General features: G+C 54.2%; 2 protein-coding genes across 7 annotated transcripts; both read left to right on the plus strand.

Annotated features, from left to right (window-relative positions):
* The first annotated feature begins 82 nt into the window (after positions 1–82).
* On the plus strand, positions 83–8,197 carry SPCS2 (signal peptidase complex subunit 2). 2 transcript variants are annotated; one of them, XM_004939011.4, is made up of 6 exons: positions 83–142; positions 3,484–3,632; positions 5,470–5,553; positions 6,305–6,465; positions 6,877–7,011; positions 7,498–8,197. In XM_004939011.4, exons 2-6 carry the CDS (start codon positions 3,552–3,554, stop codon positions 7,682–7,684), a joined length of 648 nt encoding a protein of 215 aa, XP_004939068.2. In that variant the 5' UTR covers positions 83–142; positions 3,484–3,551; the 3' UTR covers positions 7,685–8,197. The 2 variants fall into 2 exon arrangements, with proteins under 2 accessions (XP_004939068.2, XP_417247.3); XM_417247.7 differs by lacking the exon at positions 3,484–3,632.
* On the plus strand, positions 7,789–12,501 carry NEU3 (neuraminidase 3). 5 transcript variants are annotated; one of them, XM_015281008.4, is made up of 4 exons: positions 7,789–8,198; positions 8,799–8,830; positions 8,937–9,170; positions 10,391–12,501. In XM_015281008.4, exons 1-4 carry the CDS (start codon positions 8,165–8,167, stop codon positions 12,038–12,040), a joined length of 1,950 nt encoding a protein of 649 aa, XP_015136494.2. In that variant the 5' UTR covers positions 7,789–8,164; the 3' UTR covers positions 12,041–12,501. The 5 variants fall into 5 exon arrangements, with proteins under 5 accessions (XP_015136494.2, XP_015136497.2, NP_001305946.3 ...); XM_015281011.3 differs by lacking the exon at positions 7,789–8,198 and adding an exon at positions 8,323–8,350; NM_001319017.3 differs by lacking the exon at positions 7,789–8,198 and adding an exon at positions 8,323–8,399 and having other exon boundaries at positions 10,391–12,496.
* The last annotated feature ends 1,339 nt before the right edge of the window (positions 12,502–13,840 follow it).

A 13,840-nucleotide genomic window follows, 5' to 3' on the forward strand; every position in this document is an offset into this window, starting at 1 on the left:
CTACAACTCCCAGCACGCCCCGCGCTTCCCGCCGCCGCCCGCGTGCAGCCAATCAGCGGCCGCCACATCGCGCGGGCGGGGCGGGGCTGAGGGCGGTGAGAAGATGGCGGCCAAAGGCGGCAGGAATGGGCTGCTCGATAAGGTGCGCGGCTGCCGCCCGGCTTTAGACTTTGTCTCCTTTTTCTTTCGCCTCAGCGCTGCCCTTGGGGCTTCCTTCGGGTTCATCCCGGCCCTCAAAGGCGCTGTGACGGGAAGAGGAGCGCGATGCAGTGGGAGGGTTGGGTGCTGAGGGCCGTGTGGGGGCCCGCTGAAGGGGCGTGGGGGGCTGAAGGGGCTGTGCCAGAGCCGGGTTGAGAGCTGGGAGTGTTCGTCCCGAGGAAGGGAGGGTTCTGAGGAGGCCTTGATTTGATGTTCCGGTGCCTGCAGGGACTCTGGGAAAGGTGGGGAGGGGTCTCGGTTGGGGGGTGGGGAGGGAGGTGACGGCCTCAGGTGGCTCTGAGGTGGGTCAGGTTGGGTGTCAGGAAAGCTTTTAATTGAAAGAGTGGTAAAGTACCAACACAGGCTGCCCAGGGAGTGGAGTGGGGGGTCACCGTCCCTGGGGGTGTTCTAGATCCATGGGGATGTGGCACTGAGGGATGTGGGCTCTGGGCATGGTGGAGTCGGCTGGGGTTGGGGATCTGAGAGGTCTTTTCCAACCTTCACGACTCTGTGACAGCTGTGAAGCCAGGCTGAAAGCTGGGGGTGCTCATCCTGGGGTGAAAGAAGGCTCTGCAGAGAGCTTACAGCACCTGAAGGGGCTGCAGGAGAGCTGGGGGCGCTCTTTGTCAGCTACCTGATGTTAAGCTGAAAGAAGCTGGATTTAGATTAGGTATGAGGAAAAAATTCTTCACCACCAGGGTGGGGAGGCTCCAGCGCTGCAGCTCAGAGCTGTGGGTGCCCATCCCTGGCAGTGTCCAAGGTGGTGGATGGGGCTGTGGATATTGGGCTGCAGGAGGCATCCCTGCCTGTGGAGGGGTTGAAACTGGCCAAGCTCTAAGATCCATTCCAACCCAGCTGTTCTGTGATTTATGTTTTTTAACCTTTCTTGTGTATCAGCTTTGATCTCAGCTCAGTTCCAAGCAGACAGGTGCTTGTGTTGCAGCCCATCCTTGTGTTTGATGAGTGCTGATGCTCCTCTGTCACAGGAACAAAAGGCCTGGGGGCATTTTGTTCACAAGAAGATAGAAAGTGATGCCTCCATCTCAGGGGAAGGAGGGTATACCTTCAGAGTGGTGTGCTTCCTTCAGCAAACTTCAAAGCAGGGATGGTTGCAGTTGAGAACAGTTTGACTCTTTTTTCCATTGATGTACATGTGTTTATAAGCACAGTTCTTGTGTATTTGTTTGAGATGAAGTTACCCATGCTGCTTGTAAGATTTGCTGTGAATTCTTCAACACAGTGTCAGCCACTGAGTGAATGCTGTTAGTGGAAGGCGCTAACGAAGTACTTCTGGCAATCTTTGTGTGCAGCCTTCAGCTCTGATGTGAGAGCACTTTGTGGTTGCACTTCAAGAGCTCTAAGAAATACCACACTCTCAAGGCATTCTGTGCCTTCTGCTTTGTCCTCTGTGTGTGTAGCTGTGGTTGTTTCAGAAGGAAATGAAGCAGTTGCTAAGGGAAGTATGTCGTCGTGCAGGAGGAGTTTCGACAGAGCTGTACAAAGCACACACACACAGTTTTCTTTCCTCTCTCTCCCCAGTGCTGATCCACGTGCCTTTGTTTCCTCCTCCCTGATGACTTAAGTCTGTTATATTCTGTGTTGCAGAAGCGTTATATGGTAAATCGTGTTCTTGGTTCCTAAATTGCTCAAGTTTTTCTCAAGCAGGACAACAGTGGCTTGGGACTGAGGCTTCGAAATCCCACAAAAGGGCTGCTTGTTTCATGTTTGTGTTTGTACTTCTCCAGTGAGCTGAATCAGGGTGAGTTTAGGGAGGCTGATGTGTTAATTATCCTGTTTTCTGTGGTCCTCGTATTCTTCCAGCATTGATGACAACCAGGCAGTTCCTCCTGACCCTGGGCAGCTTGGTTTAGTGGTTGGCGACGTTGCACACAGCAGGGGGGTTGAAACTAGATGATCACTGTGGTTCTTTTCAACCCAGTTCATTCTATGATTCATTCCATGACCCATAGAACCAAGGCTGTGTGCCGTGTAGGGCTCAGTGCACATTGTCTGCTGCGGCTCATCCCAGCTCCCTGGGCTGCAGCTCTGTGTCCTGATTTGAAGAGCCTACACCAGTGTTCAAATAATCACAGTAGAAACAAATGTTCTTTCTTTGTGACTTATGTTTTCACTATTCACAGCATGCCTTAAACTTCAGAGCAGTATTTGGAGAGACAGGCTGCCCAGAAGCTGTTGCAGGCTACGGTTGGGTGCAGTGTAAATGAAGCTGACAGCAGGACAGGAGGAATGAGGCAGGGGGAGAGTGAAGTTTGTGCTGCGTCTTTGAGACGTGAACATCCTGACACCTCCCATAGGATTTCTCTGTACCTGCTGCCAGGGAGGGAGCTTGCTGAAGGGATGTAGGTGAAGGTGACTTCACACATGGTGAGCAAGGTGACTTGATGGATGGGAGTGCTTGGAGCTGGTGGTGGCTGGGGTAAGACAGAGCTCATGTTTTGCTGCTCCTTTCTTGGAGCTAAGAGCAGAATGCTTCCCTGCAGTCACCCAGCTGCAGGCAGCAGCGTTGCTCAGGTGTGACAGACGGGTCCTTGTGTGCTTCCTGTGCTTTTATGACTCTCCCCCCACACTGAAGCCTCGTTCTGACAAAGATGTACTTTTGAGTACAAATCCACCTCTGAGGTGTGCCTGGCTGTAGGACACTGTATATGCATTCCCCTGGTTGTTATCCCCTGGTATGGGGAGGCAAAGGCACGCTTCTGTCACTTGGTTTTGAAAGAAAGGAGTTGAGTTGCAGCTGAACTGAAAATGATCTTGAAATGGCTGTGGATTTCTGTGAGTGCCAGCACAGCATCCCAGCCCCTCCCCGGCTCTTTGCTCCCACAGGTCAGCTTGAGAGATCTGAAAGAGGAGCTGCAGTGCAGTGCTGTGCTGTGCGGTGCTGGGAGGAGGAACCTCAGGGGAGCAGCGGGGCAGAGGTGAAGGGGAGGCTGAAGCTCCTCCCTGGCTGAGTCCCACAGTGCAGATGTGTCCCCATTGCAAGGTCCACTCTGGCCTGACCCACCCTGGGGGTTTCAGGATGGAGGGCAAGAATCCAGAATGTGGTTCTCACGCTGCCTGGGTAAGGCTGGCCATACATCTGTTCCCCTGTGCAGATCCCTTCAGTGAGTGACATGTCAGCAGTGCGGTGCCTCCAGGGACAGTGCCCACAGAGTAGCTTTGAGATCCTGAGGCTTTCAGTGGAAAGTCTGGGGGCTTTGGTTTCATTTATTGTTTTGATTCCCGAGTCTTTTCTCATTGACATTTTCCAACTATTCCGTCTTCAAGCCTATCTAGGAAGCTGTTGGTTTTAGGACATAAGCAGCTGGATTAAAAACTTGAGTTTTGGCAGTGAGATGGATGCGCCGTGCTTCAATGCCAGGCGAACCACGCTGCTGCCACAAGCAGAGACTCCCAGCTGTGACAAACACCCTGAGGTAAGAGCAGATTAGATGACAGCCAAAAAGGGATGGTGTGGGATTGGATCACACCTGGGATCCCATCAGAACTGGAAAGCTCAGGGTGGTAGCACTGCCCACTGTGCATCTACCCAGCTCTGCCTCGAGTCTCAGAGCACCTTTTCCCAGTGAATGTTGTAGATGTGTGTAAAAAAAATAAACACAGCTCCTTCTTTGTCCCCTCTGGAGCACATTGACCAGGGGACTACTCCACCTGCAGTGTGCTCTGAGCAGGAAGCATTGCTGTGTCACGTGTTTTATCATAGAATCACAGAATGGCCTGGGTTGAAAAGGCCCACAATGCTCATCCAGTTCCAACCCCCTGCTATGTGCAGGGTCGCCAACCAGCAGCCCAGGCTGCCCAGAGCCACATCCAGCCTGGCCTTGAATGCCTGCAGGGATGGGGCATCCACAGCCTCCTTGGGCAACCTGTTCAGTGCATCACCAACCTCTGAGTGAAAAACTTCCTCCTCATATCTAACCTAAACCTCCACTGTCTCAGCTTAAAACCAGCACATCTCCATGTGGTTGCATTGCAGGCCTCACACAGCCATCAGGCAGTCCAGCACGCATAACACTGCTCAGTCTCTTTGTCCCCAAAGCAGCAGGATGTTCTGCACCCTGTAGGGATAACTGTAGCAGAAGCAGCTGGTGCTGTTTCAGGAAAGCTCTCTGCTTAAGGCTGTGCTGTGCACGTGGACACACTGCTTGTCTTTCCTTCCTCCTTCATGAGGCACAGAGCCTGCATCTGGGAGCTGCAGGGGCACGTGTCAATGATTCTGGGTTTCCCTTTGGGATATAGAGCTTTCTGACTTCCAACTTTCCAATTGTGAGCAAAAATAGGGAATTCTTTCCAATTCTCTACTCCTGGTAGCGTTGCCTGTGGGAATCCGAAGGGCTGGGAATAAAACTGCTGTGAATGCTTTTAGGAGGAAACAAATAGTTGAAAGAATTGTTCTTTCCATTTCTTTCACATTTACTGCTTGCTCCTAATTCATACCTGTGAATCCTGAAAGGTAATCACGACTTTACCAATGCATGTGTGGGAGGAGTAGGTCAGATTTTACATCCTCCTTCCAGAGAAGGAAAGGAGCTCTGCTGACAGATGTGTTGTAATTGCAACTGGGGGGCTCTGGGGCTGGATGTAACAGAGAGGACTTACTCAGGTTGCTCAGATGACTTTGATACAATGTGCTGCTTCGAAAGGGCTTGGGTACCCAAGAACTGCCACCAAAACACTGTCACTCAAAGAGAAGTTACAGCCTTTAAGCTGTGCTGTCTGGGATTCACTGTTACGAAGGATCTGCTTCTGCAGGTGGGTCTGAGAGAGATCTGAGTGCAGAATTGCTGCGAAGTCATTTGGTTTGTAGCAGGGGATGGTTTGGCTGATGCTCTTTGCCATGCCTTGTGTGGGTCTCTTACAACCCCATTGCTAAAGGTGCTTTGGATTTTTCCTCCCGTTATCAGCCCCCAGAGGATCTGTGTGTAACTTTCTTCCCACAAACCATGAGTACACTCGGAGGCCCCGGGGAGGGCCATGCTGCAGCTGCCAGGATCAAAAGCAGAAGAAAACCAGCGTAAAAAGTTGTTTTCTCAGTTTTTCCCTCTGCTAATGGCAGAGTTCAAATCTGCACAGCCATTTTTTGGCAGCAGAGCTTTAGTGCTGGAGTGGCTATGGTGTGACACAGCTCCCTCTCACCCAGCTCTGCAGGTATTGGGTTTTCTCTCCTAAGCTTTGTGTTCCTGACAGCAACAAGTGTGTTAAAAGGAACTGTTAGCCCATCCCAAATCCCTCACTCTTTGCTCTCCATTGCAGTGGAAGATTGACGACAAACCAGTGAAGATTGACAAATGGGACGGCTCAGCTGTGAAAAACTCCTTGGACGACTCTGCCAAAAAGGTGTGTGGTGACAGTGCTGCTTCAGCAACCCTCTGAGCTCTTGAGAAGGATGATTTGGGGGTCCTGGTAGATGAAAAACTGACCATGAGCCAGCAGTGTGCTCCTGCAGCTCAGAAAGCAAATGGTATTCTGGGAACCATCAGTAGAGGGGTGGCCAGCAGGGACAGGGAGAGGATTGTCCCTCTCTACTCAGCCCTCATGAGGCCTCATCTGTAGTACTGCATCCAGGTCATCTGGGGCTCCCAGTCCAAGAAGGACAGGGAGCTGTTGGAGAGGGTCCAGAGGAGGGCCAAAAAGATGATCAGAGGGCTGCAGCACCTCCCCTACAAAGACAGGCTGAGGGAGCTGGGCTTGTTGAGCCTGGAGAAGAGAAGGCTGCGGGGTGACCTCAGTGCAGCCTTCCAGGACCTAAAGGGAGCCTACAAACAGGAGGGGAGGCAGCTCTTTGAGAGGGGAGATAAGAGCAGGACAAGGAGAAATGTTTTGAAGCTGAAGGAGGGCAGATTGAGGTTGGATGTGAGGGGGAAGTTGTTGACAGAGAGAGTGGGGAGGTGCTGGAACAGCTGCCCAGAGAGGCTGTGGATGCCCTGTCCACCCGTGGAGATGTTGAAGGCCAGGTTGGATGGGGCCCTGGGCAGCCTGGGCTGGTCTGAAATGTGGAGGTTGGTGGCCCTGTGTGTGGTGGGGGGGTTGGAGCTCTGTGATCCTTGAGGTCCCTTCCAACCCAGGACGTTCTCTGTTCCTCCTGCAGGTCCTCCTGGAGAAGTACAAATACGTCGAAAACTTCCGCCTGATCGATGGGCGCCTCATCATCTGCACCATCTCGTGTCTCTTCGCCATCGTCGCTTTGATCTGGGATTACCTGCACCCCTTCCCTGAATCCAAACCTGTCCTCGCGTTCTGTGTCGTCTCATATCCTTTATGTATGCTCTCTTCTTTAGACCACAGGGGTTTGATTTTCCCATAAAGAGCAACAAAGCCTTTCTGTGTCTTCCCATGGTTGGCTCTGTGGGAATTTCTCTGCTTGGAGATCAGCTGAGGCCCAACTCTGCTTCATGTGACACAGTGCTTTGGTTGTCATGTGCTTACATGTGGGTGTGGGGGGGGGGTGGGTTGATCCAGGCTCCCCTGGGTGCTCTGGTTGACTTTTCTAAAAGCCAACTCATGTTTAAGAGTGAACTGTGCAATACCAAAACCTGCTTGGAGCGATGTTCCTAACAGGATGGCAGTGGGGTTTGGGGGGAGGAGGGGTGGAGGGCTGCCAGGCTGGTTTGCCAACAGAGATGGGTGCACAACGCCTGAGTTTCCTTAACGTTGTCGAACGTATTTTGTGATGATGGGTATCCTGACCATCTATACTTCCTACAAAGAGAAGAGCATCTTTCTGGTGGCTCACAGGAAGGACCCAGCTGGGATGGATCCTGATGACGTCTGGCAGCTCTCCTCCAGCCTCAAACGGTACCATCAGCACCGCCTGTGGTTATCACAGGGCAGGAAAGCTGTGTTTTGGCCTAATTCCAACAAAATGGGGGGAAAAAAGAGGGGTGTTTTTTTTTTTGTGCTGATCCCACATGTGCTGCCTCTGTTTGTGTCTGTAAGATCCAAAGTATTCTCTCTTATTTTTGGAGTTTTAAGTCTGTTTCATGACATCTCAGTTAAGAAGAGGGGAATGACACCAAGCAGTCATTTGCCACAAGTGTTCCCATTTTGCTTCTTATCAAATAACCTTAAGATGAACAGGTTGCCCAAGGAGGCTGTGGATGCCCCATCCCTGCAGGCATTCAAGGCCAGGCTGGATGTGGCTCTGGGCAGCCTGGGCTGCTGGTTGGCGACCCTGCACACAGCAGGGGGTTGGAACTGGGATGATCACTGTGGTCCTTTTCAACCCAGGCCATTCTGTCATTCTATGCAATTTTGCTCTGAAATCTGTGTTTCCCCTCCCAGGTTCGATGACAAATACACCCTGAAGCTGACCTTTATCAGCGGGAAAACCAAACAGCAGAGAGAAGCTGAGTTCACCAGGTCCATCGCCAAGTTCTTCGATGCCAATGGGACGCTGGTGATGGAGGCCTACGAGCCCGAGGTCTCCAAGCTGCACGACAGCCTGGCACTGGAGAGGAAAACCAAGTGAGCCGACCTCCGTGGAGCTCAACACAATAAAGGAAAGCAGTAAAAGAAAGCCAATTGCTTCTAATTTTGTCTTTTTGGTTGTTTTTTTTTTTTTTTTTTTTTTTGTCCTGAAATCCTCTTCCCCTTTTGGATCAATGGGGATTTGAAGCCCCAAAGTTGTGCTGAGCTGCGCCCTCCTATGGGGATGGGTTTGGGGACCCCAGGGTGTGGGGTGGGGGGGGATTGCTCTGTGCCATGTGTCCCACTGGGAGGAATTCAGGACAGAAAGCCTCAGCGAAACCAACAGTCTGTTGTTTGCAAACGAGTTCTCTTTATTTTTATATTTAATTGCTCTGGGGGATTGTTTTTATATGAAACCTTTTAGGGCCGTGGGAAGGAGCGGCGTTCTGCAGCTGCCTCGTCGCTGTGTGTCCGACTGCGTTTTCCTCTCGCGGTGTACGATGGGCCCCGCTGGAAAAACGGCCTTTTTTAAAGCGCTTTTATGTTTTCGTTTTCAATAAAAGGAACGAAGCGACGTGAGCGATATCCCGGCGCAGCTTTGGGGGCGGTCCATGGGAGGGAAGGGGGGGGGGGGGGGGGGGGGGGGGGACGGTACTGGGAACACCCCCGTGGGGTCGGGGCGGGGCTGGGGGAGGGCTCAGAACGGCGGAAGCGGCTGCAGGAGGCGGTGATCGCGGGGAGGGGGGGACCGCGGTGTGGGGGTGCATTGGGGTTTGGTGCGTAATGGGGGATTGGGAACGCTGGGGGTGAAGGGGGTGATGGTTGTATGGGGGTTTGCATAGGGGGATGGGGGAAATTGGGGTGTGGGGGGGTGTCAGGGGATGGAGAAGGGGTTGTCCTCAGGGTATGCAGAAGGGGGTGGCCAGGGGTATGGGGGTGCGGGGGGCATTGGTGCGTATTGGGGTGTGAGGGGGGATTGGGAAAAATGGGGCTGTTGGGGGGTCAGGGAATGGGGTTCAGGGGTATAGGGGGTGTTGGGGTGTGGGGGGTTGCATGGGGATATTGGGAAAATTGGGGTTCTGGGGGGGATCGGGGCATGCCGGGATGGAGGAGGGGGGGTCCATGGGGTAGCACTGACACCACGCTTACCCCAACTCCGGTCCTACTGGGGACAGGCAGCATGGCTCAGGCTGTCACCTGGCTCAAGGTGAGTCCTCATCCTATATCCTGGGGGAGGTGGCGGGGGGGGGGGGGGGGCTGCAAGGGGCAACCCCCTTTTCCCTCCATTTAACCCTTCTGATCCCAAACCCCAGTGGCTGTGCGGGGCCAGGGAGTGCCCCCAAACCTCAGAGGCCCCACTCAACCCTCCCCGGGAGACACTGTTCCGACAGGAGGGACCCGGGGGGGTGACGTTCCGCATCCCAGCGCTGCTCCATGTGCCCCCCCGCATCCTCCTGGCCTTCGCTGAGAAGCGCTCCTCCACCCGGGATGAGGATGCAGAGCTCCTGGTGCTGCGCCGGGGGTGGTGGAATGGGCACAGGGTGGAGGTAATGGGGGAAACCGGTGGGGGAAAGGGTGGTTTTGGGGTCTGGGGGGGTGGGTTTGGGGTTTGAGTGGTGAGTTTAGGGTTTGGAATGGTGATTTTGGGGGGTTGGATGGTGGTTTTGGTGTTCAGGGTGGTGGTATTGGGGTTTGGGTGCTGGGTTTAGGGTTTGGGATGGTGGTTTTGGGGTTCATGGCAATGGTTTTGGGATCTGGGGTGGTGGTTTTTGGGGATTCAAAGTGGTGGTTTTGGAGTTCATGGCAACTACTTGGGGGGTTTGGGGTGGTGGTTTTGGGGTTTGGCTGGTGAGTTTAGAGTTTGGAATGGTGATTTTGGGTGGTTGGATGGTGGTTTTGGTGTTCAGGATGGTGATACTGGAGTGTGGGTGCTGGGTTTAGGGTTTGGGATGGTGACTTCAGGGTCTGGGTAGTGGGTTTAAGGTTTGGAATGATGGTTTTGGGCTTCATGGCAATGGTTTTGGGGTTTGGGTGGTGGTTTTGGGGTTTGGACAGTGGGTTTTGGGTCTAGGATGGTAGTTTTGGGGTTTTGGGGTGGGTTTAAGGTTTGAGGTGATGGTTTTAGGGTCTGGGGTGGTGGTTTGGGGGTTTGAAGTGGTGGTTTTAGGATTTGGGTGGTGAGCTTAGGGTTTGGGATGGTGGTTTTGGGGTTCATGGTGATGGTTTTGGGGTCTGGGTGGTAGTTTTGGTGTTCAAGGTGGTGATATTGGGGTTTGGGCTGGTGGGTTTAGGGTTTGGGATGATGGTTTTGGGGTTTGGGAGGTGGTTTTGGCATTCATAGTGGTGCTACTGGGGTTTGGGTGGTTGGTTTAGGGTTTGGGATGGTGGTTTTAGGGTTCATGGCAGCAGTTTTGGAGTTTGGGGTGGTGGTTTTGGTGTTCAGGGGTTTAGATGGTGGGTTTAGGGTCTGCGATGGTGGTTTTGGGGTGGGTTTAAGGTTTGGGATGGTGGTTTTGGGGTTCATGGCCACGGTTTTGGGGTTTGGAGTAGTGGTTTCAGGTTTTGGGTGGTGGATTTAGGGTTTGGTGGGTTTAGGGTTTGAGGTGGTGCTTTTGGGGTTCATGGCAATGGTTTTGGGGTTTGAGGTGGTGGTTTTAGGGTTTGGGTGGTAGGTTTGTGGTTTGGGATGGTGCTTTTGGGGTTTGCAGCAGTGGTTTGGGGGTTTTAGGGTAGTGGTTTTGGGGCTGACCCTTGCTGTTCCCACCAGTGGGGCCCTATGGAGGAGCTAACCAAGCTGACCCTCCCGGGTCACCGCACCATGAACCCCTGTCCGCTGTACGAGGCCGCGAGCGGCACCGTCTTCCTCTTCTGCATCTGCGTGGAGCGCCACGTCACCGAGTGGCACCAGATCATGGTGGGACGCAGCGCGGCGCGGCTCTGCTGCTCCTCCAGCCCGGACCACGGCCGCACCTGGAGCCCTCTGCGGGATCTCACCGACGAGGCCATCGGTGACGACCGGCCCCGCTGGGCCACCTTTGCCGTAGGGCCGGGCCATGGGGTGCAGCTGGATTCGGGCCGCCTGGCCGTGCCGGCGTACGCCTACTACGTGCACGGACGGCTGTGTGGTGTCCCATTGCCCTGCTGCACCCGCCCGCACTCCTTCATCTTCTACAGCGACGACGGTGGATGGAGCTGGCAGAAGGGTTCTCTGCTGCGGGGCATGCGGACCGGAGAGTGTCAGGTGGCCGAGATCAAGGCCAAGGATGGAGGGACGCTGCTCTACTGCAGTGCCCGTCGGCCATGCCGCTGCCGGGCCGCGGCCATCAGTGTTGACCATGGCCAACGCTTTGGCCTCCCAGCGCGGTGCCCGGCGTTGTGTGAACCGCCGCATGGCTGCCAGGGCAGCGTGGTCAGCTTCGTACCAACCACCATTGGGTGTCCTGTAGGCACCACTGACACCGAGAGCCGTAGTGGGGACACCCAACATTGGCTGCTCTGCTCGAACTCAACCAGCCAGCGCCTACGACGCAATTCAGGCAATGAGAGTCCCAATGGGGACACCCAGCGTGGTCTGCTCTGCGCTATGCCCCCCACCATCGTTGGGTGTCCTACAGGCACCACCAGCCCCGAAAGTCCCAATAGGGTCACCCAACTTTGCTACCACCCAACCAACCAGCAACAACACTGTGATTTAGGGCTCGACGTCAATACCATGCCACACAATGAGTGTCCTATAGGCACCACCAGCGCCGAGAGCCCCAATGGGGACACCCAGCGTTGGCTGCTCTGCTCCAACCCAACCAACCAGCTCCAGCAATGTGATTTAGGGACCAAGAGCCCCAATGGGGACACCCAGCGTTGGCTGCTCTGCTCCAACCCAACCAACCAGCTCCAGCAATGTGATTTAGGGACCAAGAGCCCCAATGGGGACACCCAGCATTGGCTGCTCTGCTCCAACCCAACCAACCAGCTCCAGCAATGTGATTTAGGGACCAAGAGCCCCAATGGGGACACCCAGCGTTGGCTGCTCTACTCCCACCCCACCAACCGGCGCCACCGCCGTGATTTGGGGCTCTATGTCAACACGGCGCCACCTAACGAGGAGGGCTGGTGGCACCCACGGGTGCTGCAGGAGGGACCTTGTGGGTATTCTGACCTGGCCGTGTGCCCCGATGGGGTCTTTGGGTGCTTGTTCGAGTGCGGGGAGGTCAGCGCCTGTGAGGAGATCGCCTTCTGCCTCTTCACGTTGGGCACCAATGGAGGCACCAAAGGTGGTGAAGGCAGTGAGACTCCATGCCTTGGGGAAGAACCTGTTTTTGGGGTTTTGTCCCCAAGGAGCACTGGGGAGAGCTCAGAGGAAGATTTTAGGGATGCGAACCCAGCGGAGGAGAAGCAGCGTTGCGAGGCTTTTAATTAACACTTTTCTATTTATTGACTGACGCCCATCGTTGGGTTGGCAGTGGTGTAGAAAGGAACTGGGTGTGATGGGGCATGGGGGGACGGCAGCACACTCCAGTGCCCAAAACTTCTTAGAAATCAACATTTTAGGGGGTGTGGTGGAGTTGGGTTGGGGTTGGACTTGGGGTCTCAGAGGTCTTTTCCAACTTCAATGATCCTGTGATTTTCAGCTGGGGAAAACCCAAAGTCAGAGATGAGTTACAAGTTCCTGACTCTATTACGTGCTGTGAGAGAGTATTTCTCCTTTTTTAGGGTTTTCCCCCTGTTTTTCCATTGCCTGATGCCTGCTCAGAGCCAAGCTCTGTCTCTGCCCAACCACAGGGGACAGGCGGTGGCCACATCCCTGGGCTGGTGATGGCAGCTCAGCACGGGTCCACATCCTTGTGCCACCAGCAAATAAAAACTCCAAAAAGGACAGAATCCAACTGGGTGACAGAAAAAGGGACATGGGATGTGAGGGATGGGGACGTGGGACACCGAGTGGTGGGGACATGGAGTGGTGGATGTGTGGAGTCATAGGGATATGCAACATGGAGTCATGGGGATGTGGGACGTGGAGAGGAGGGGGTTTGAGGTTTGTAGTGATGGGGATGTGGGATGTGGAGTTAAGGAGACATGGGACATGGAGTGATGGGGATACAGGACAGGAATTGAACATGGGACATGGCATGAAGGAGGGTGTGGGGCATGGAGTGATGGGGGTTTGGGATGTGGAGTGATAGGGATATGGGACAGGGAGTGGTGAGGATGCAGACATGGAGTGAATGGGACATGGGGCGTGGAGGGAAGGGGACTTGGGAGATGGAGTCGTGAGGATGTGGGACATGAGTGAAGGGGATGTGAGAGTGATTGGGGCATGGAGTGATGGGCACATGGGGTGTGGAGTTCACGTGCAACATGAAGTCACGGGGATGTGAGACATGAGTGAAGGGAACATGGGGCGTGAGTGGAAGGTGTGGGACATGGTGTGGCACATAGAATCATAGAATTACTCAGGTTGGAAAGGACCTCAAAGATCATCACGTTCAACCGCAGCCTCAGCATAGCGCCCTCACTGTAACAACCCTCCGCTAAATCATATCTCTGAGCACCGCATCCAAACGGCTCTTAAACACATCCAGGGATGGTGACTCAACCACCTCCCTGGGCAGCCCATTCCAGTGCTTACCCACCCTTTCTGTGAAGAAGTGTTTCCTAACGTCCAACCTAAACTTGCCTTGGTGCAACAGGGCAGGATGACTTCCCTCGTCCTGCTCACCACACCGTTCCTGATCCAAGCCAGGATGCCATTGGCCTTCTTGGCCACCTGGGCACACTGCTGGCTCATATTCAGCCTACTGTCCATCAGTAACACCGAGGTCCCTTTCCATCAGGCAGCTCTCCAGCCACTCCTCCCCAGGCCTGTAGGGTTTCCTGGGGTTTTTGTGACCAAAATGCAGGACCCGACACTTGGCCCTATTGAAACTCGTACCGTTAACCTTGGCCCATCAATCCGGTCTATCCAGGTCCCTCTGTAGTGCCCTTCTACCCTCAGGCAGATCAACGCTCCCTCCCAGCTTGGTTTGCAAACTTACTGAGGGTGCACTCAATGCCCTCATCAAGATCATCAATGAAGATATTAAACAGAAGTGGCTCCAGCACTGAGCCCTGGGGGACACCGCTGGTGACCGGCCGCCAACTGGATTCAACTCCATTGACCACAACTCTTTGGGCCCGGCCATCCACACCACATGGAGTGGTGAGGATTTAAGATATGGAG

This window comes from Gallus gallus, chromosome 1, assembly GCF_016699485.2.
Source record: "Gallus gallus isolate bGalGal1 chromosome 1, bGalGal1.mat.broiler.GRCg7b, whole genome shotgun sequence".
In the NCBI taxonomy this organism is placed as follows: domain Eukaryota; kingdom Metazoa; phylum Chordata; class Aves; order Galliformes; family Phasianidae; genus Gallus; species Gallus gallus.